This window comes from Dermochelys coriacea, chromosome 21 (genome assembly GCF_009764565.3).
Source record: "Dermochelys coriacea isolate rDerCor1 chromosome 21, rDerCor1.pri.v4, whole genome shotgun sequence".
NCBI lineage: Eukaryota > Metazoa > Chordata > Testudines > Dermochelyidae > Dermochelys > Dermochelys coriacea.
The window spans coordinates 4,584,095-4,606,519 of NC_050088.1; the positions used below are offsets into that span (position 1 = coordinate 4,584,095).

The following is a 22,425-nucleotide window of genomic DNA, read 5'->3' on the forward strand; positions in this document are numbered from 1 at the left end:
TATGCATTGGGTTGCTCAGACCCATTCAGAGCAGAGTTGTGATGAATTAAATGCCCCTTGTTGCCTGGAGCACTCTCTGTACTAGTTGCCCCAAGCAAGGGTGGGAGACTTTTCAGAAATGTGGCTACTGTAGACACAGCCTGAGGCTACGGCGAGTGACTGACGCACACCCCCTGTCTAGACAAGGAAAGCTATGCTTTGCAAGATGGAATGGGCACTTCAAAGGGCAGCTGCTTGTTTGTTTCAGGCCCAGCAGTTGCTGTTACCCGATCGCTGAAATTGGGGCTAATCCCAAGCACTAAGGGCAGCCTAAGAGTAATGCCGGGCAGGATCAGAAAAGTCCTAGTGCACAGAGAGCTAGACCACCGAGGACGGGGATTCATTTACAGCACATTCTCAGCTACCACAGCTGGCAACAAAAGAAACATCCTTGTCCTCTGATCTAGAGCCATGCTAGCAACAACCACTTCTTGGAAGCCTGCCTGACAGCCGTGTCTGAACACATTGGCAGCACAGTTCAGGGTTTCATAGATGAGGGGGCCCCTCATCCTGTCACCAGCCCAGTGCTGCTTTCAAAAGCGTTTCCCCACTTCCAAGAAAAGGAACAGTGTTTCTTTAAAGAGAGACCAGCAATCCTGCAGAGCCAGCATTAAAAACTATCATTAGGAGCCATTGTATTTAAATTAGAGACAATCTTGGGCACAATGTGGGGAGAGAATGCTGGGTGGGGCTGCGGAGAAAGCTGCAATTTCCCTTGCCATTGTCACTCTGCTGTCCCTGATTGCCAGCAACCACTGCAAATTCCAGTGATTTACTGTGCCATAGGGTATAATTTGCACCACGTGCAAGGAGTTAAAGTGCCACCAGGCATCCCTGTCAGAGTGGCTCATGACGGGCTGTCAGCTGGTCTTTATTCCTTTCTGTTCCTGAACAATCTACATACACTTGTCAGCTAAATGTGGGAGGGGGCAGGGCTGAGGGACCATGATGCCAGATCCTCCAGTGCAGAGTCTTAATGCTGTTGTGAATTTGTGCTCCAGATGGGCACTGTTCACTCAGAGAGGGTGATTAGAAGATGGTCACATGGCCAAAGGCCTTTGGGAAAAGTGCAGCCCTACCTGCTAAGGGACACTGAGTCTGTAACTTGTGATACCTCATTCAGTTTGAGAGGGTGAGACTAGGCCAAGCAGTTGGTTTTGCTTTTGTCCATAGTTGGTTTTCAACTTCCCAGCTCTCCCGCACTATTGAGATGCGGGGTCACTGGTGTGAAGGGCAGTCGTTTGTTTTGAGTTTTTTTTAAATAGACATGATATGTCCTCTTGTCTTTTTCTAGGACCGAGTCTGTGGCTGAGAAGATGTTGACTAACTGGTTTGCCTTCCTCCTTCATAAATTCTTAAAGGTGAGGGGGAGACTGAGTGGAGAGATCCTCTTCCGCCTTTACCCATTCTCCTTACGCTTCCACAGCTCTCCTCCTGCCCAAGACCTAGTGGGTGACTCCAACCTATAAAATGCCCAACAAGACCCAAAGTAAGGGGGGAAACAATAGCAGAGCAGAGATCTGGAAATAAGACCTGTGTTCTGTGCATTTGGAGCTGTAGTTAAATTAGCTGAGTCTCAGCTAACCATCTCCGTGCTTGGCTTTGTTCAACCCTGAGGTTGCATGTTACACATTTGAAATATTGTAAGTATGACAAGCCTGCAAGGAAGCATGCCTGGTGCATGTCTCCATTCAGCTGAAGGAACAGAGTATCATTGCCATCCGTCAGTGAGCTCTGATAGGCTGTACGTGTAGGACACATAGGAGGCTTTCACACCTCTGAAAAAGACCTGCCTGCATCATCTAGTCCATGCCCCACCCAGCAAAGTGTAGTTCCCTACAGTAAACTCTTGACTGCTTTGTTCAGTGTAATGTAAAATAACCCAGGTCCTGGAGCTTCTACTGCTTCCCTGAAGCACTGTGCACAGGCTTTTGGATCTCTCTAATGGGGAATGTGCCCACCTTACTTTCAGTGTAACTTTCCATGCTCTGCGTAATCCCATTTCACCTAGCTGTACCCCCTGGAGTACCCCAAACAACTCCTCTCCCTACATCATTCAGGACTGTGAAAAATTTTACACCCTGAGCGCCGTAGTTAGGTCGACCTAACCCCCCAGTGTAGAGGCAGCTAGGTTGACAGAAGACGTCTGCCGTCTTGGAGAGGTGGATTAGCTACATTGACAGAAAAACCTCTTCCAGCAGCATAGGAAGAGTCTACGCTATGGCACTACAGTGGCATAGTTGCAGCACCATAGCTGTTCCACTGTAGCAGCTGTAATGTAGACATACCCTCAGATTCCTTCTCTCCAGCAGCATGGAGGCAAGCCACGGATGATGCCCACATTGAGTAATGTCCCTTGGTGTTGGCTTTCCTCTCCAAGTGCTGCTTTGGGCCACAGACCTGCAAACACTTACTCTGATTGTTAAGATTAAGCCAGTGGGACCGTGCACCCTGCTTAAAGTTAAGCATATGCATTAGGATAAGGCCCTGCCAAAGAGGCACCTTCACCTAGATTTTGTTTTGTTGTGTGTCTTGTCAAACAGGAGTGTGCTGGGGAGCCGCTCTTCATGTTGTACTGTGCCATCAAGCAGCAAATGGAGAAAGGCCCTATCGATGCCATCACAGGGGAAGCACGCTATTCTCTGAGTGAGGACAAGCTGATCCGGCAGCAAATTGAGTACAAAACATTGGTGAGTTGGATGTCTGTGGAACCCGGCTTTGAACTGTATGCGTCAACTCCAGCTGTAAGTGACTTCCTGTAAGTTAAGAGAAGTTGTACAGGAAGGGCAGGATACATGCAGCCCTGATGCCCCAAGGTAGAACTAACTGCTTCATGTCAGAATTGGTCCCTCATCGAAAGCACATGCAGGAAGTGCACAATTTTATGGCCCAAATTCTCAGCTGGCTCAACCCATACTCCAACATTGTGGACCACAAGTGTTGCATGTGCAATAATCTGTGGGACGTAAGTGCATGTAATATTATGGCCCGATTTTCAAAACCTCAGGGTGCCAGGGCCATGTGCAAATTAAGTATGTACCTAACTTGCTTGTGCAGATTGTGTGTGAACAGCCTGGGCTGCTAAAGTTTTTGGAAAATCAGGGTTTACATGTGGCAACACAGATCCTTGTAATCCTTTTTTAAATATATCTATATGCCTCATGCCCTTGCCCTCCCCAAAACATAACTCCAGGGGACACCCTGAAGCTCTTGTTATACCAATAAAAGAAAAACCAGCAGGATCTTGTTAAAGGGGAAAAGGCAAAATGCCACATTTATTGTGAATACAGAAAGAATCATAGTAAGCAGTTAATTATAGCTTTAACATTCCATTCAATTTCATATTTATTCACACATTCATTCATACACACGCACACATACACACAGGTTCTGTAAGGTTGTTATCATAGTTACCAGCCTTAGAGTTGCTCATGCCAAGCCACTGGCCAGGTGGCCGGGACATGAGGAGGGAGCAGGGCCTTATCAGATGCTCATCTGATGCTCCTGGAAGTTGGTTTGCAGAATCAGACCCCAAAGTTCTCACTTTCTAGAGTCCATTTTTATAGAAATTTCTTCCTATGCCAGTCTATGGGAATTGCTTCATCGTGCTGTTGCTGAATCAATCAACAGATGGCACATTCCTGACAGCTCCATGCTGCCAGATGTTATCTTGTTCTTTGGTTCTCCCATTCTTGAGGCTGTTGGGTGGATTCCAGTCTACCCTCTGGGGGTCCTCTGGTTATTTCCACTTGACTCCTCCTTCAGCCGATGGACACTGGATTCTTAGGCTGGCACCTCCCTGATCATTCAGTTATTATCCACACCAAGCATCCATCCACATACATCCTCTATCTCTATTTTAATCACAATTGTTAACAAAGCGAGATGAATACAACAAAAGGTCGGAGAGTCTCTGGGTGCTATTTCTGTTGTTACAGAGTATTGCTTTGAGTCTCTCTCTGTGTGAGTAGTTGTTGTTACAAAGAATTGCTTTGAGAACAGACTCTGTCTTATAAAGAAAAGGAGTACTTGTGGCACCTTAGAGACTAACAAATTTATTTGAGCATAAGCTTTCATGAGCTACAGTTCACTTCATCGGATGCATCCGATGAAGTGAGCTGTAGCTCACGAAAGCTTATGCTCAGATAAATTTGTTAGTCTCTAAGGTGCCACAAGTACTCCTTTTCTTTTTGTGAATACAGACTAACACGGCTGCTACTCTGAGACTCTGTCTTAGAATGTACTAACACAATTAGCAGCTTGCAAGTTTCACACACAGAGGGAGAGAAACAGTATAAAAAACCAAGAGACCTCTTAATTAGTAATACCCTGGAATTTAAACTATGGGGAATCAAACTCATTTGTGATTTTAATACAGAATTTCTTTAATATGATCCATCACTCTTAGTTTAATGAGCTTCCCAAGGAGACTCTAGATACAACAGCTGTGATATCAATGTAGAGACTGGCTTTTCAGGGGAATTCAGTGTTAAGTGTCTCTGTCCCACGATGAATGTTGTCACTGTTATACTGGATATTTCTCTGAAGCCCTTTTGAGAGCTGTTTGGAACTTCTCCCTCTCTAGATCCTGAACTGTGTGAACCCCGATAACGAGAACAGCCCAGAGATCCCCGTGAAGGTGCTGAACTGCGACACCATCACTCAGGTCAAAGAGAAGATTTTGGATGCAGTGTACAAAAACGTCCCCTATTCCCAAAGGCCAAGGGCTGTTGACATGGACTTGGGTAAGAGCAACCCTGCCCCGTGAGAAGTGGGCAGGGAGGTGGCAGGGGGAGATTTAGAGAGGTAGCCAGTATTGGGGTAGTTCTCAGATTTGTAATGTTCAGGAAGCTGATCGCATTGGCTAGAGCCAGGATGGCTCGCTTTGTGCACTCTTGCTCTATCCTTACCTACCCCCACAAACACACACTACACCCCTCGGAGATGCTGTTTCTGCAGGACACGACACTGGGACAGACTCTTGACCAGTCTTAGCCATTGCACTCTGCAGACCCTGTTAATGTCCCCCAGAAAACTGTCTTAGTGGAGCAATTGTCCAGTGAGAAAGTGACTGACACCTCAGACCACCTTCAGCTTTTTACACAAACCACCTCCACAGCCATGTATTTACAGTAGTGTTGGAGGGGACCCTTGGTTCAGATCAACACCCCAAAATCTAATTACATTTCCCAACCCTGGGGAAAATTCTGCTCTTAGCTGCAAGGAAGCAACCCACGTTGACTTCCCTAGGGCTTCACGGGAATAATCAAGAGCAGAAGTCAGCCCTTTCGCTGAACACCCCTTCTTGGGAGCTTGGCCTTTTAGAGACTCATCTCTCATACAATGTCACATGAGACTGATGTGGACAGAAGAGGCAGGTGTCTTTTCATTCCTGACCATCGTGTCTGCTTGCTCTTGCCTTCCCTGCAGAGTGGCGCCAGGGCCGGATAGCTCGCGTAGTCCTACAGGATGAAGACATCACCACCAAGATTGAGGGCGACTGGAAGCGGTTAAACACCCTGATGCATTATCAGGTAAGAAACCATCCCTGACACAGAACTCCCAGAAAGCAGCCAAGCGGAAGGGAAAGAAAAGCAGAAATTTAATTCCTCGGTGTCTCGTCTAACAAGACAGACAGGGAGGTCACGTTCTTATGATAAACCAGAATGGTTCAGTGTGCTCGTGCATTAGACAAGAAAGCAGCCCTGACACACATCTTACAGAAACCAGCAGAGTTGAAAATTGACTAAATTAAAAATGCCAGCCTCTCTCACCAGATAGACTGGGTATGCAGAGAGAGGGCTGCACTATCACGGTTAAAGATTTGGGGGCTGCAGAGGGCTATCATATCAGAGACCCAGGCCTGGAAATGGAAGCCTAAGTGAGAGAAAGGGGAGGGCAGTATAGGAAGGGAGAGGGGTTTCTGTCTCTGAAGCATCGTCTATAGGCCACCAGGCACCATGGGGGCAGACTAGGCGCCTGATCCAGTGAGGCAGGGCACCAAGCTACATGGACGACTTGTCTCTTCCAGTTTCTCACTCTCAATCTTCCTACATGTTGATTCTCTGTTCTTGTTCAGGGGATAACAAAGGCACCTAGTTTGTTAGGAACCAGGGGACGTCGCCATCACCCTGTGTCCTGTGCAGCAATCGCATGGCTTCAACATTAAAGGCAGTCACAGAGGAATGTGCCGCCAGTTAAGGGAATATAGCCCCAAGCACTGTAAACATAAACCTGAAAATTGGGAAATGTTTCTTAATCGAGAAGTGGTGGAATTTGTTAAGCTCTGGAATGAGTCTCCCAAGAGAAGCATCAGGAGCCCCATCACTGGAGTCATTTGAAACTAGACTGGTCAGAATGCTAGAGATGCTGCATCCCACAGTGACCAGGATGGATCAGATGACCTACAAGCTTCTTTCCGTCTCTTACTGCTGTTACGCTAATGACACCAGCCAAGCAGAGCCTGCCTTGGGTGAGACTTGAGCAGCTAGAAAGTGTTAATTATGGTAGGTCAGAGAAAGAGATAAAGGTACGTACTCAGCCAGGTCCATCTGTCCACCACATGCTGGAATGTGTTGGAGAGTAACTGTATCCAACCACCCGTGAAACTGATTTCCAGTTAGTAGAGGCATTGCTTTTGAAGCCCAGCGCTCTATACTGTACCCCAATGGACTTTCATTCATCCTCTGTCCATAGCCTTCCTGTAGCTTCAATGTACCTTGGAGTAACCCTCCTAATTAGTCAAAAGAAGAAAGGAGGTTGGCGTGTAGTACGAGGATACTTCTCTTTCTGAGCAGAATGGTTTCTCGAGAAGCAGATCTTTCCATGAGGTACTAGCCAGTTGCCTTTTGAACAGAAACCTTTCCCTTTTTACTTTGCTTGTTTGCTAAAGGTGACTTATCTTGTGGCTATTCACTGACCACTCTTCGAAATGAGTTTCATGGGTCTTAGCTCAGTGCCTAGCAGATTGGTGTCCACATCAGAGATACGACCACCACAGCTGGCTTTTAAGTCGGCAAGCACAATTTAGGATGGGCTTGGGCCATGTATCCTGACGTCCATGTGCTCACTTTGATTGAGCTAGTGTGCTAAAAATAACCATGTAGCTGTAGTAGGATGGGCTAGATGCCAGAGTATGTGCCTAGGGTCTCAGATAGGATTGTACTCAGGGTAGCTAGCTAAGCCTGCCACCTACATCATTGCACCTATACTGCTATTTTTAACACCGTAGCCCAATCAAAGCTAATATGAGAGTGTCTACACAAGCTGGAAGTTACACCCCCAGCTCCGGTGTAGGTGTGCATCAAGACAGTGTGAGTGCAAAAGAAGTGATTAATCAGAGAAGGTGGGGAGGAGCCAGGGAACTTGTGATCAGCAGGCAAGTAGGGAGGGGAGGACCAGTTTGATTTTTAAAAAAATCATAATAATGGGCCCAAGCCACAAAGGTCAGATCCGAACTTTCCCAAAAGGTTGTCCCGGACCATTTCTAGTGAAAATAAGAGCTACCTCCACAAAGCCACCCTGTCTTTCATATCAGACATTTGTATGGTTCTGAAATGTTCAACTTGTTCTTTCCCGCAGGCGAAGCAATGTTACGCTGAGATCTAAAGATGCAGTGTGCTGTGCGGGGAGATGTGCAGCAGCATTTGTTGTTTCTGCTGTGCACGTCATGCTGCAAACATGTTGCATGTGATGCTCCTTTGTGCTCTTTTTAAGAGGCAGCATTGGCTAGTAGACTGAGCATTTTGCCTCTGCCACTGACTCGTTGTGTGGCCTTGTAATTTGGATAAGATAGCAGAGCTAACACCTCAACTCTGGCAGAAGTGACAAGGCATTTTCAGGACCCATGAGTGGTGAGAATCTTGCTTTAAATAATAATGCCTATCTCTTTTATAGCACTTTTCATCAGTAGATCTCAAAGCACTTTACAAGGAAGGTCACTGTTTTTATCCCCATTTTACAGATGGGGAAACTGAAGCAGAGCTAGGGGTAGAAACCCAATCTCCTGAGTACTAGGACATTCAGGAAGTGTTAGCTGAATGATAAGCCTCTTACCTCTATATTGGGACACTGAATCAAAAAGATCGGTGAATTGCCAACACAATTGACACAATTCCTGCAGCTTCTAAGTACTGTATTCTGTGGAGGTCTCCCATCCAAGAACTAATCCAGCCTTACTCCTGCTTAGTATGATCATGCTTTAAGGTGGTACAGCTGCAGGTTCTAGTTTTTTGGACAGTATCAGCAATCATTTGTTATTAGGTTGATGATTTAATTCCAAGTCTTTCTCTTTAATCCCACGTTTCTTCATCAGCTCTTCAAGGCAAGATATATATTTTTTCTGGGTTTTTTATTATGATAACGTCCCACCTACATCATAATCAGCTGATTGTCTTTGTCTACCCATTAAATCATTAATCTGATTTTCACAAGCATCCCCTGTATGGAAAAATCAAATAGAATTTAATAGGAAATGATCATCTTTCTATAAATTATTTTTGAACTGTGTTATAGAATTGAATAGAGAGCTGTATCCCTGCTGCTGAATGCTGTATGCTGGCTTAAAAATACCTGTAGAAAACGTCTCATTCTCTAGGGCTTCTAGAAGAATTTCTGTAGAATCATACAACATTTCTATAGAACCCTATCTATCCCTGTTAAACTCTGTAGGATATGCTCACACAGATTTACTCAAGACAAATGAACCACTCGGAATTTAACATCAAGTGATTTACAATGGCTTGCACAGGGTTAACTCGGAGGCAGCAAACCACGAGGAGACATCACTCACTTGGAGGCTAGAAGGGCTGAGAGATTAGAAGACTATTTTTTAAATGAAAAATTAGCAACAGCGATGAAAATGTATATGGAAAATGAGATTCGGACACCTATAGTGGTTTGGCTATGGAATATCCAAAGCTGGAGCTCATTAGCTGCTCTGGTATCCTTGCCAGGTCATGTCAGTAAAGAAGGTATTTGCTGGACATCTTGTCTGTTGTTGTCTCCAGTCTGTTTTTTATCATTATTTTTAAAGGGGTTTCCCATAGCATGTTTCAAGCCAGTGGAAGAATTAGAATATTTGTAAAGTTGTAAAAAAAGGTCAGCCAATTTATTGTATGTTTCCAGGGCTCTATAGGAGTGTGGTGGCAGCAGGGCAGAATGGGAAAGGAAAATATGTTACATCTGATGCTAATTTGTACACTGGTGCTTTTTAGCTGACGAGTCATTCTGCCAAGCTTCAGAGGGCAAGAGTGCTCCCTCTGTATGTGTGGAATTTTTAATACTTCTCTCCTAGTTAACTACAGCTCTGATGAAACCGTATCCAACCACAGCAGCCTGGAAATTATTGCGTCTTTGTGTGAAAATCCCAGAGCTTCCTTTGTATTCCTTGCACTGGAATGCTTAGATTTCACCTTTGTGAAATTAAACCAAAGTGGCAGCTAATAACAGCCTAAGAAAATAATATCACCACTTGATCGTTCCTTCCAGCGACTCAATAAATTAGGTGAAGTGAGGGGGGAATGGGGGGAGAAGAGGGGAAATAACAGAGGTGTGAAGTGTTGTACTTAGCCAAATAGAAATATTTCATTTTTGCTGTGTGTAACATGAAGCCCTATTATTATTATTAACAATAATAATAACTGATACTTATATCGCTTCTTTCATCCTGAAGATCCCAGAGCACTTTACAGATCATTATACATTAGAGATCATTTTCCTGAAGCTAAGGTGGAATGTGCCAGCTATTTTGCACTGGCAGTAGTTATTCAATCTACCTTCAGTTTGAAACTGCAGGGGAAATTTAGGGAGGTAATCATCTCAGTTGGAGTTCGACCTCAATACCACTGTGACTCCACCTATATTCAGGGAGGGTGCTCAGGGTTCCATAGTGACCATTTGTGGTGGTCAGAATCTTGGTTTTCTGTCTCATCAGGCAGTATCGCACCCCCTTGCACTGGGGTTGTCATTTGTATGGCAGTAACACCTACAGGCCTCCAGTCATGGATCAAGGCTCCATTGTGCTAGCCACTGTACAAACACAGAACAACAAATACAATCCGCCCCAAAGAGCTTATAATCTAAGTTGTTGTCTAAACTATGCTGCTTGGGTCTCCTCTAACGTGACAATCAGCGTAGGTCTAAAGTCTCTGGACCTTGCAAAAACAGGGAGTCTTTAGGAGGGGTTAGAATGCAGAGGAGGAGTGCATCCAAGAGGAGGCTTGAACAGAGCTGTGCAGGAGCTTGCAGAGAATGAAGTTTAGACTTGTCGTATTAGGCTGCCACTGGTGATCTTCAAAGGAGGGAATGACAGGGGCTGATTGAGTGATGAAGGTCATTTTAGCCGCTGCATTTTGAACAGAATGGATGGAAGAGATAAGGGTGTAAGGGAGCCCATAAGGGACGAGGGGTTGACCAGGGCCCAGGCGTGAGTTTTGGCCGCAGGGACAGAATCAAAGGGTCAGATTTTCAGTATGGCGTGGAGAGCCAAGTTGCAAGATGTGACAAGAGCCTGGATGTGTGCAGGGAGTGGGGAGTCAAAGATGAGTGCGCAAGATGGTGAGGCTGACAGGGAGGGAGGTGGTGTGAAGAATAGTGCAGGAAAATGGAAGTGGGGAGAGGGGTTTAGGAGGAAGAGTAAGGAGCTCATTTTACCCATCCAAGAGAGAGAATCCGATATGCCACCTGGTCAGAGTAAGACCAGCATGGAGAGAGAAGTTCCAGAGTGATTGGTGGAGAGATGATAGATGAGTGGGTGTCACTGCACAAGAAGAAGAAGAGTCCTTAATAAGTTCTCCAGGGCAGCACCTACTCAGACCAGTGTCCAGATTTATGGAATAATGGATCCTGGCTGGCAAATTGAATATTTAGACCTAGGGAACAGATAATTTGGGGGTAAGGAGGGGATGTTTTCTTTGTGTAACCCATCACCCTCCTCAGGGAAATCACTGGCTAAACCCTAGAAGGCACATCAACCTGAAGATACTGTAGGGTTCACTTTCCTATTCCCCTGCCATACTGCATCATAAGGTTCTCAGTTCAGAATTTAAAAAATGTTAAGGTCTGTTCCATTGAAATCTGTAGATTCTTAATTAATGAAGATAAGTTAAAAACTTCCAGGGACTATTAGATTTATAGGGAGAGTAAAATTAAACGCTGCCACTAAAACCTGCTATAACAGAATCTCGTTAGCACTAATGTTCATTTATAGTTTGACTTCCCAGCGTTTAATCCTTTTTTGGTGTAATAGAGGGACCGACAATTTAAGATTCTGAAAGATAGTTTTATGACTTGTTCAGCTGTAAATCAAACTTTTAAAGTTCATAAAAATGGTTAAAATAAAAAATGGTTTAATAAGAGTGTTTTATGGTCCATAACATTATTATAGCTGTTTTATTCCCTTTGCATTACTACTTTAATTGGATCGCAACAATTCTTGAGATTCTCCATTTTTATTGGATAAAATGTAATCTTAAATCAAAATGACCAAAAATGTCTTCAATATGTCTTCATTTATCATCCCTTTCCTTCAGGGGCTTGAATCCAGCAGAGGACTCAACAAGATAAAGAGGGGTGTCTCTCTTGTGTTAAGAAAACAGAGCAGGCTAGTGGGATTTGGTTTTTTTCCCCTTGTTGTCTTGAACATGGTGTCATTTTGTTAGCTCCCTGCAAAGTCTGGATTCTAAAATTTACAGTCTTCAGTGTTTGCTGCTTAGCAGGCAGTGTTCTACATTCCAAAGGTGGCATCACCACCTCCTGGTGGTCTAATCTCACTCATCTGCTTTCTTCTGTCTCTTTGCCTTACCAGGTGTCAGATCGCTCTGTGGTGGCTCTGGTTCCTAAACAGACCTCCTCTTATAACATTCCCGCCTCTGCCAGCATATCTCGAACCTCCATTAGTAGATACGGTAAGAAGCAGGGTTAAGTGCTGGGGATATAAGGGCTCACAGGCAGTGACCTGACTTTTCCACTGCTAGACTCCTCTTTAGACTCCAGCCTGGAATCATTAGTGGAACAAACTTTTTTGGTCTCAGCTTGTCATTTTGCTTAGTTCCAATCAACAAGTGAGAGTATTCTTAACTCAGCATGCAAGGTTTTACACACATGGGAATTGGGAATGTTAGTTATTATTTGCATAGCAGTATGGGTAGGCATTTTACGGACAATGCCCTAAAGAGTTTACAGTCTGAATAATTGAATCTGTTATATGCCAGGTGCACAATTATAGCATTGTATGCACAGTAATAGTAATACACCTTCATAAAGGATGGTGGAGAAGTCCCTGGCACAAAGGTTGTTTCAGTTCTTTCGTTCTACAGACTGTTTAGCCAAAGATAGCTCTCCTGACAGACCCACCTCCTTTCCCAGTTTCTTGGCTCTCAAAATCTTTATTCCAAGTACCATCACGGAAGAGTTCTGCAGAGCCATCTAAATGGTGTGAGACCCTCCAACTAGCAGAACAGTATTGTGGCTCTGTGCACCATAGCAAGGGTTGTTTGCCACCTCTAAAAATCAGTCCAAGTCAGAGTTCTTAGTTCCGTTTGTTCTTCAGGTGAAGTGGGGAGGGGACCCAGATGGGGGAAGTAATGCCAATGCTTATTCATCACCATCAGGTGCAAGAGCATTTGTCAACTGCAAGTATACATGATCTTTGCTAACCTTAATATTAATAATTCTAATTGTGCAGACAAAATGCAAATGAGGATGCAGATTTACTTTCCATATTATGCATCAGTATAGCGCATGTTTAAAAACAAATTACTAGATGCTTCCCAACCTTTCCCCCTCCTTTCTCCCCCGTGCCTTAATTAAATTGGCTGGAATATTCATATTTTTCTGCATATTAATCAGGGATGAAACTTTAACAACTTGTGTAATAACTGCTATATTTCTCTGCGCTGATCCCCTTAACTCTTTCTGGTGCTGGAAAAGGCAAGTGGAGACTTGGGAGACTGAGTTGGCCACAGCAAAGCAAGTATTTGAGAGAGAGAGAGAGAGAGTGTGCTGGTCTGATAGTCTCACCAGAATGTTCTGCCACAGGCTGAATGGATAGTGTGTGGGTGGAACCAGGATAATACATTTCCTTGTGGAACTGAAGCACCTTGTATCACTCGGCAGGGAGCGGGGTGATTAGGGGAGCACTCTTGCCACACTCCAAAGAGGAATCTGTTCCAACTCACCAGGAAGGGTTGGGTGTTGAGCAAGGGGGTGAATGTAAGGGGTGTGATCAGGGCTTCTGCAGGGAAGCAGTGGCATTGGCCACTGTCGGAAGACAGGATATTGGACTAGATGGACCTTTGGTTTGACCCAGTATAGCCGTTCTAACATTCCTCCCCTCCCCAACCCTGCCTGCATAGGAGCCAAAAAGATACAAGCACACCCTGCAGATACAACCTGTCATTAGTCTGCTGTTTAATTCAGTCACTTCTTAATTTGATCTTTTGTTACATTTTAACCACATCACTTGTTTTAAAAATAACACAGCTTCTGCCCTGTTTGGATTGTGCCGGGCAGCTGCAGTCAGACTTACAGAGAGCTGACATTAAGGCCCTGATCCTGCAAACGTACATGCACGTGCTTAACGTTAAGCATGTGAGTAATGGCTGTGCTTTGAATGGGACTGCGTGTGAGTAAATCAGGTTAACCAGTTAGGAAGAGTCCCAGAATCTGAATGAGAATAAAGGGCTCACGGAGCTCTGTGACAGTAACAGATGACTGTAAGGAAGAGTTGTGTGCTATCCACATGTTGTTACTGACACTTCCCAAGTACTCCCTTGTGTGGTGAAGTCTCTGTTTCATTTCATTTTTCTTATTTCACACACATACATGGACCTGGATCAGGTGGCGGAGGGGGGAGCGGAGATACAGGGAGGAGGATAGAGTAAATGGTGTTTTAAAAAGAGAGTCTGAGCTGCTCACGTTCTCTGAAATGACACCGTCACCTTGAGGAATGTGTATAAAATAAACTTGCCAGATTTTAAAGGTATGATTTCATGAAGAAGTGTTCAAAAGTGTACCCCTCACAAAGTCATCACATGGACATAGTTACCTATTCCCAGTGGTGTCTGAGATACCACCAGGCTTCTGTGTCCTTGCCTAGAAGGCAACATCACCACCTGTGCAAGCTGTTGGAATGATGACCCAGCAGATGTAGTTAGTACTTATAACAAGAAAGCAAAGGTTTGTTCAGCCCCGGGTGCCCAATCTGATTATCATAAAGGCAGCTTTCCACCTCCCTCTCTCAAATAGCCACTCTCCTACCCTTTCCTCTGGACAAGGGGCTGCTCAACTGGAGTTAAACCCTTCCTCACCGGAGACAAAGTCCTGCCCCTCACACCCTTTCCTCTGTGGCCACTTGTGGCAAATGCTGCTTTTTTTAATGGTGTCTGCAATGTATTATCTCTAATTGCTCTGCAAATAATCCAGTGAAGGTTGGAGGTCTACTAAGGAGAGACAGAGAAGTGTTAGAAGCTGCTTCCTTTGGACATCACCGGCTTCTCTTCCCTTCTTTTCAGATTCAACGTTCCGGTACACAGGCAGCCCAGACAGCCTCCGCTCCAGAGCACCCATGATCACCCCTGATCTGGAGAGCGGAGTGAAAGTCTGGCATCTAGTCAAAAACCATGACCATGGAGACCAGAAGGAGGGCGACCGGGGCAGTAAGATGGTGTCTGAGATCTACCTGACTAGACTCCTAGCTACAAAGGTAACCACTATGCACCAGAGTCTGCCTGGAAAATGTATAAATAGGTCTGCAAAGACACAATGCTCAGCCCCTGTCTCAAGCCTTCAGTGTCCATGAATGCAGTTTTGCGACCTGTCTGTGAATTGGGCATTATCCCCATTTACACGGGGAGCGGGGGTCCAGAGAGGGTAAGTGTGCCTGGAGTTACGGAACAATTCAATGGCAGAGCCAGATGTAGAGCCCTGGTTTCCTGGCAATTGCTCCTAAACTTCTAGATGCTCCATCCTTTCACTAGCACTACATGCCACTAAAAATTGAAAGAAAGCTACCATGTCTGTAAATGTCTGTCTTTACCCATCTCCTCAGCCTCGGGAATTGCAATCCTTTTGTAGTGCCCTCAGCAATGGTTATAGCACAGATTGCATTTCAGAAGCAAAAGAGAAGGTGCTTAACATTAAGAATAAAACCAATGTGCCTCAGAAGTTCAGCCTGCGCATTCCTAAGGTTATATATACCTTACGTATTCCTATAGAGTCTATACCTATACCTTTCTAGAGCTGTGCATAGCCCGTATCACCATCTGGTGTCCCCTCCTGCTGTTGCTGTTTAGCCAAATGTGCATACATCCCTCCCATCACCCCGTTGGTTGCTGCTCCCATTAGGGTACGCTGCAGAAATTCGTGGATGACTTGTTCGAGACCTTGTTCAGTACTGTGCACCGAGGCAGCGCGCTCCCACTGGCCATAAAATACATGTTCGATTTCCTGGATGAGCAAGCAGATAAGCACGGCATCCACGACACAGATGTGAGGCACACCTGGAAGAGCAATTGGTAAGAGCATGGGGAGTGGGGGTGGACCCCACCGTTAAGCAATTATCCACAACCTGGAAAAGAATGGAATCACGGGGCTGGGGCTTGGAGCGGGAGGAGGAGGGACGTAGTCGATGTAATTGGAAGCAGCTCGGAGTGCACATGTGCTTCACCGAATAAACCTGATACTGCCATAACTCCAGTGATGAGCTGCCAAAATTTGAACAACCGGTTCCTTCAGTCACTCCGGGTCTTCGGCGGCACTTCGGCAGTATGTCCTTCACTCGCTCCAGGTCTTCGGCAGCACTGAGGGACCCGCTGCCGAAGTGCCGCCAAAGGCTGGAGTGCTGCCAGGTGAGTAAAAAGGGATTCTCAAGGGGAGCCTCCGCAGCCGGGAGCTCAGGTGGGCCGGACAGGATGGTCTTACGGGCCAGAGTTTGTCCAACCCTTTAACAACCGGTTCTAAACCGTCTTCTAAATTTAACAACTGGTTCGCGCAAACTGGTGCGAACCGGCTCCAGCTCACCACTGCATAACTCCCTTCTTTCATTGTTACGGAAGATGCCAGCATACACACCTTTGTGCAAATCCCTGCCCCTTTCCTTCTCTCTGGGAGTCACAAACCTTGTTCTTTTCATTTTCAGTGAACTTCTGCATTTTTTGTGCTTGAGGGTGATTGTCACATTCTGGCTGCCGTCACATATAATGGAAGGAGGCACCCCTGACACAAAGCTTTGCTAATACTCTTCGATCCAAACCTCCAGTACCTGTGCTATCCCAATTATGGGACCTCCTTCCTGCTGTGACAATGTACTATAATTCTGACCTATTGTGATTCAAATCAGAAACCCCCACCACACAGACAGCTCTGCCAGTGCACCTCAGTCCTGACCTGTCCACCAGCTCCTGCTGTTGATCTCAGACCTCAGAGAAGCTACAGGTTATTGACAGTGCGACAAAGAGCTAAATTGGCACTGAGCAAAGTGTTCCTTGCCTTTTCATTTACAATTTTAATCTGTTAAAATCTGGTTATTTTTCTAAGTATGAAGCACCCAGGAAACTGCAAACTGCCTGTCAAATTATTTAGGGTTATTATAGGATAAACTAATACCACTCCTACAAATAATGTGGTTTGGGGTGTAAATTCTAGACCCCTCCTTTCATTCCAGGGGTAGGAATTATTAATTGTTGTTTGTACTCCAGTAGTTCCCAGAAGCCTCTGTGTGCACAATAAAATATAGCTCCTGCCCCAAAGAGCTTACAGTCTATATAGACAAGACAGACAAAGGAACTGTGGCAAAGCTGGGAACTGAACAAAGGTGTCTTGCATCGCAGTCCAGTTCTTTAGCCGCAAGACTGCCCCTGCCGTCCAATAATGAGAAGAGGCAATTTTGGAAATGGCTAGGTTGTATACAGGCAGGTAGTTAACAGCCATATCTTACATGTATGAAATTATCAAAAGGGGAATGCCTGCTAATGCTCAGAGGTGGCAGTTCAGTTATCAGCTACTCCTTCCCAAATGCTTCGGGAGCCATGGAGAAGGGAAGAGAGAGCAGATGAGTGGAGCTCAAACTTAAACTGTGTGCAATTGACACAAACTTCAGCTTGGACTCAATGTTTTCAAAACAATTGGAGCTATTACATCTTTGCCTTTGCTGTTATTTTAGGATTAAAAGCTCCGTGGGTTAGAAATTTACCTCTGGGGTGGGGGCTGGGGAATCCATAACAAATGGTAGCCCCCTGAAAGACTTTTTATTTTTTTTTCCACCGGTCCCTCGTGGTTTAAAAAGCCTCTAATCATCATGTGTGCAAAAGCCGGATTCCCTGCTAAGGCTGTGGGAAGCTAAAAACAATTTAGTGAAAGCTTTAGAAGAAGGAGCTATTAGGATAAAATGTTTGAATCCTGAATAAAATGACAGTTCTTAAAGCTATAAAGGGAAATGATGTCGAACAACAAAGATTTTTCTACCACAGCCATCAAGCCACATGGGTTCTGGCTGCTGATGGGGACCCAGCCATTGTACAGCTTTGCATACGGGAACAAAAGACGAGTCAGGGCAGAGGTGTAAATTCTAGTTTTCAAACTAATCATTACATTGAGCTTTCACTATGTCTTTACGTTTCCATAGCACTCTCCAAACATTCGTGAATGCTTGCTATGCCCCTAGGAGAGAGCGGAGCATTGTCAGACAGAGGAATAGAGGCACTGAGAGGGGAAGTAGCTTGTCCCAGATATTAACTGGGTCAGCGTTAGGGATGAGAGTATAACTCAGGAGTTCTAGCCCTATGCTCTAGGCCTGGCTCCTTTGAGAAAGGAAAGGGTTAAGTCTCAGACCACATCAGATCTCCTGGGGGAGCCCAGCTGGAAACTATGAGACTTTAGTAACTGGGGTTGTAGACCCAGGTCACCTGTTGGAAGTAGCAGGAGAGCTGGGAGGGGAGCAGGGTGAGATGTTGGGGAAGGGAAGTGTTAAATACAGGTGGAAGAGGGAAGGCAGTTTAGGCGACTGTGGTGGGGTCTTGGAAGTAGCTGGAGAGCTGGTCAGCATGGAAGCAGTTCAGGGCCCTCATGCAGAGAGCAGCGATTGGGAGTAAGTGGAGGGTTGGGGCAGTTGACAAGAGATTCTGCTCTGCGATGGCATTGAGCAACTTGTCTGCAGTGCTCCAAGGGTTAAGGCTGAAGCCTTGGTTGTAGCTAGCTGGCTAGTGAGGGAGAGCTGGGACTTGAAAGCGAACAGAAAGCAGCAGCTGGTTTTTGATCCTGCTACAGAGCCAAAGGAAAAGGGAGGAATAATTCTCCTTTGATTACCAAGGCCCAGGATTTGGGGGCGGGGGGGAAGGCAGAGATACCTGATGTGCTCCTTCAGGGTGACGGGCTGGGAACAGGCCCTCGATTCTGCTCACTGCAGTGGATTATTAGTGGGGACTCCAGTAGCACCCCTATCTCCTCACCATCACAGTGCCACAGACCTTTGCTCTAAAGGACGCTGAGATACAGCGCTGACTAACAGACTGCCCTGGACCTCCTCATAAACCCCAGCACCCAATACTGGCAAATGCTGGGGGCTCTCCTAAAATGGAGAGCTTTGTCTCTGCCTTACAGTACAGTTCCTGCAGTCCACTTGGCTTCAGCACCCTGGCCTGTCCGGCTGCCACGTGATGTGGTACAAGACCAAGTCAAATGGCAGCCACTCCAGAGTGGGCAGAGTCAGCTGGGGCTAGGCCAAGGGGTGGCTGGAAAATCAGAGAAGAAAAGTGGTCACTAGCCTGGCCCAGATTTGGTAATGAGATGGGCTCAGCTCTGCTTAGGGTACCATTGCGGACTGTGTGGGGCCATTACTGCCACTTAGTGCTTAGAAGGGGCACAACCCTGAGCAGATCATTGCAGGACCTGAAATACATGGGTAAGAAAGATACCCTTCTGTCTCTAGGGTTTGTGACTTATTTTTATTCCTTTGTTTTCCTGCAGCCTCCCTCTCCGGTTCTGGGTGAACGTAATCAAAAACCCCCAGTTTGTGTTCGATATCCACAAGGGCAGCATCACAGACGCCTGCCTCTCTGTCGTTGCCCAGACTTTCATGGACTCCTGTTCCACCTCAGAACACCGCTTGGGCAAGGACTCCCCCTCCAACAAATTGCTCTATGCCAAGGATATCCCCAGCTACAAGAGCTGGGTAGAAAGGTAGGTCAGTGTTGGAGCATAGTCAGGAGCAGTAGCGGCTGTCTCATTGCACCACCTGGTCAACCATTGTAGTGCGTATGTAACCCATGCCTGCTTGGTGTAGCACTCTGTCCACAGGCACCGACTCCATGGGTGCTCTGGCCCTGGAGCACCCATGGAAAAAAATCAGCGGATGCTTAGCACCCGCCAGCAGCCAAGCTCCGTCCCTCCCTCCGGCGCCTACTGCCTGCCGGTAGCCCTGCTGGTCAACTCCTTCCTCCCTCCCTCCCAGCACTACCGCCCGCTGCGGAACAGCTGTTCGGCAGCATGCAGGAGGCGCAGTGGGGGAGAGGGACGAGCGGGGATGGGGCGTGCTCAGCAGAGGGGCGGAAAGAGGTGGGGCAGGGATGAGGGCTTGGAGGAAGGGGTGGAGTGGGGGTGAGCCTGGAACGGAGTGGGGTGTTGAGCACCCCCGGGAAGAGAGGAAGTTGGCGCCTATGGCTTTGTCCTGCTGTACTGGCACCTAGACCATCTAGAGATTAATGAGTCTGCTGCAGCCTTAGCTAAGAGACGTGTGGCTTTTTAGCGCATGCATTTAGCTCCAGAGGTCCCAGGTTCAATCCCACCTGCTGGGGTTTGTCAGCATTACGTGTGCATTGCTGGACCTGCAGCCATAGCATAACGTAGCCTGATTCCATGATCTAAACAGCATTGGAGCCGATGAGCTTTTGGATGGAAGATGACATGATGCTGGTGATGTTCTTCCTCTGAATCAATGCCGAGCATCGTTATTGCCAAGCCCCAATCATGAACCAGGACCCCACTGCACTAGGCGCTGTACAAACACAATGAAAAGATGGTCCCTGTCACAAAAAGCTTCCAGCCTAAATATAAGATGTGGGGACAGGATGAATACAACAGACAGAGAAGGGCAGCACAAGGCAGCGGTGCTGGTCAGTATGATAAGCAGCAGACACAGTGCACAAGCCTTCTGACCACTGTCAGGTGTTATGTAGGTCTCACGGCAGAGGAGCATTTGCAGGAGGACAATGAGGTGGTTCTGGCAGATGCTTCTATTCATTCCCTCTGAAGTACCTGGCACTGACCGCTGTCGGAAGACAGAATGCTGGGCTAGCTGGACCATTGGTCTGATCCAATACAGCTGTTCTTATGTTTTTGTTGGATGGGTGGGTTTTGACCACCTATCAGAGGAATGTAGTGAATAATAAGCATTTTTAATGGTAGAGTTTAAACTAAAACGAGAGGTTTCCTCGCTAATTTTATGCTGACAGTGAATGACTAGTGATCCAGTCTGTCTCCCAGTTGGCAGGTTCACGAGCAAACATGGTAGGATGGTTGAAAGGGAGAGAGCGAACAGTACAGTTCAAACACACATGCTGCTATGGCTGGTGCTGACTTTCAGATTAGATGTGCAACAGAGTCCTCAACCATTAAAGATCCCCTGGCACTTTCTTGGAGTGTTAGCCTTGGTGCCTGACCCAGACTGCAGTTCAGATCATTATTGTCTCCCTCACACAAATCCCCCCTGTAGTTTGCACTGGATAAGGTGGTATCCCCCAGTTTCTCCACTAAGCTTCGGGGTAGTTTTTGGATGGAGATAACATAGTATTACTGTGCAAAGTCATAAAGCTTCTCTGTTCTCAGGACCCCAGAAGTTCCTGCATTTCAGCATGGGGTAAAATGTTTCCTTTGTTATGCACAGGGCCAGATTTGCTGTGGCTCCTGCTTGGTTAGGAGCAATCAGGCGGAGAGGCCTTGCTGGCAACTTGCAGAGTTCACAAAGGCCAGATAGAACTGCAGACCCCCGTTCTGGGCAATGAATGCTAGCTGAGACTGAACCTTTGGAGTTTTTCATTCAGGAGGCTTTGGCATCCCTTCTGCGCACACGGGGCCCTTCCTTGCCAATGTGTTTTTCATTTGTCTCTCACCTTTCATTCCCCAGGTATTATGCAGACATTGCAAAGCTCCCAGCCATCAGTGACCAGGATATGAATGCCTACCTCGCGGAACAGTCGCGCCTGCATGCCATTGAGTTCAACATGCTGAGCGCGCTCAATGAGATCTACTCTTATGTCAGCAAGTACAGTGAAGAGGTGAGCAGGCCCCATCCCTTGTGAGGCCATGTCCCCAACCTTGGGCCACAGGATACCTGGCAATCCTGCCACCAAGTCACCTTAGACAGATAATCTGTTGGGAGGCGGCTCTGGGTGTAAGTGAGATACGGAACCTTTCACCTCTAGGTCGGCAGTTCAGTTCCACTCTGGCTTGGTAGTGACTGAAAGTCACCCTGGACAGGTGGTTAGCCCCAGTCCTGTTCCTGGCATGGTTAGGCTTCTCCACGTAGCACAGTTGGCTTCCTGAATGGGGCCTGGAGGCCAATTCCCCCCCTCAGAGCTGGTTGGTAGGGCGGCATGGTTGAAGCTTTCACTGCTGCTATCAGTGCTGTATCTGTGCTGTGCATCAGTAGGCGGCTTTAGTCTCCAGAGCTCCTGCTGCAGCACATCCCATCAGAACCAAGTCTGTAAACCACAATTTGAGGACTTCAATAGCTCAGACATAGGTGAGGTTTTTCACAGGAGTGGGTGGGTGAGATTCTGTGGCCTGCGTTGTGCAGGAGGTCGGACTAGATGATCAGAATGGTCCCTTCGGACCTTAGTATCTATGAATCTATGAAAACCAACCCCTTGAAGCATTTTATGGGCAGCTCTGAATTCCTGATCCTGGGTGCACCCACGGTGCAGCCCATTTCCAAATGCAGGGAAAAATCGTCCTGCCCCAGCGAACCCTCTCACAAATCCCAGTGTCCTCAGGGAACTTCTAGTATGGCACAAATTTCATGTCACAGCAAAGCTGGCAGCATGGGCTCCTTTAATGCATGCATCAATTGAAACCAAGTTCTCGCCATCTGTTCCACCCCTTCATTTTCATTGTGAGAAGAACCTGTTTTGCAATTACATCCATTAAAAGGATGATTTTTGTCATTTAATTGCATGTCTGCATTTATGATACAATGCCACAGACATCTTCCGATTAGGGACTAAAATCTCATAACTTTCATGCTAAATGAGACCGGCAATGCAGAGTCAAAGGCACAAGAGCAGGGGAATGATTGTGGTGTGATGGTCTAGTATGCAGCAAACAGTCCAACAAATAAATCAGCATGGCTGGGAATGGAAGAGCACTCAGTGCTTTGTTTGTCTTGGTTAGTTA

The 22,425-nt window shown here is 46.4% G+C and overlaps 1 protein-coding gene across 3 annotated transcripts in view; it reads left to right on the forward strand.

Moving 5' to 3' along the window:
* PLXNA2 (plexin A2) overlaps positions 1-22,425 on the forward strand; it is a 322,201-nt gene that overhangs the window by 295,801 nt on the left and 3,975 nt on the right. For all 3 annotated transcript variants that reach the window (XM_038379948.2, XM_038379947.2, XM_043500603.1), the window contains 9 exons: positions 1,334-1,400; positions 2,583-2,729; positions 4,625-4,784; positions 5,470-5,573; positions 11,846-11,945; positions 14,553-14,743; positions 15,385-15,554; positions 19,003-19,215; positions 21,158-21,308. In XM_038379948.2, the coding sequence (XP_038235876.1) occupies positions 1,334-1,400; positions 2,583-2,729; positions 4,625-4,784; positions 5,470-5,573; positions 11,846-11,945; positions 14,553-14,743; positions 15,385-15,554; positions 19,003-19,215; positions 21,158-21,308 (1,303 nt within the window). The remainder of the gene's footprint in view (positions 1-1,333; positions 1,401-2,582; positions 2,730-4,624; positions 4,785-5,469; positions 5,574-11,845; positions 11,946-14,552; positions 14,744-15,384; positions 15,555-19,002; positions 19,216-21,157; positions 21,309-22,425) is intronic.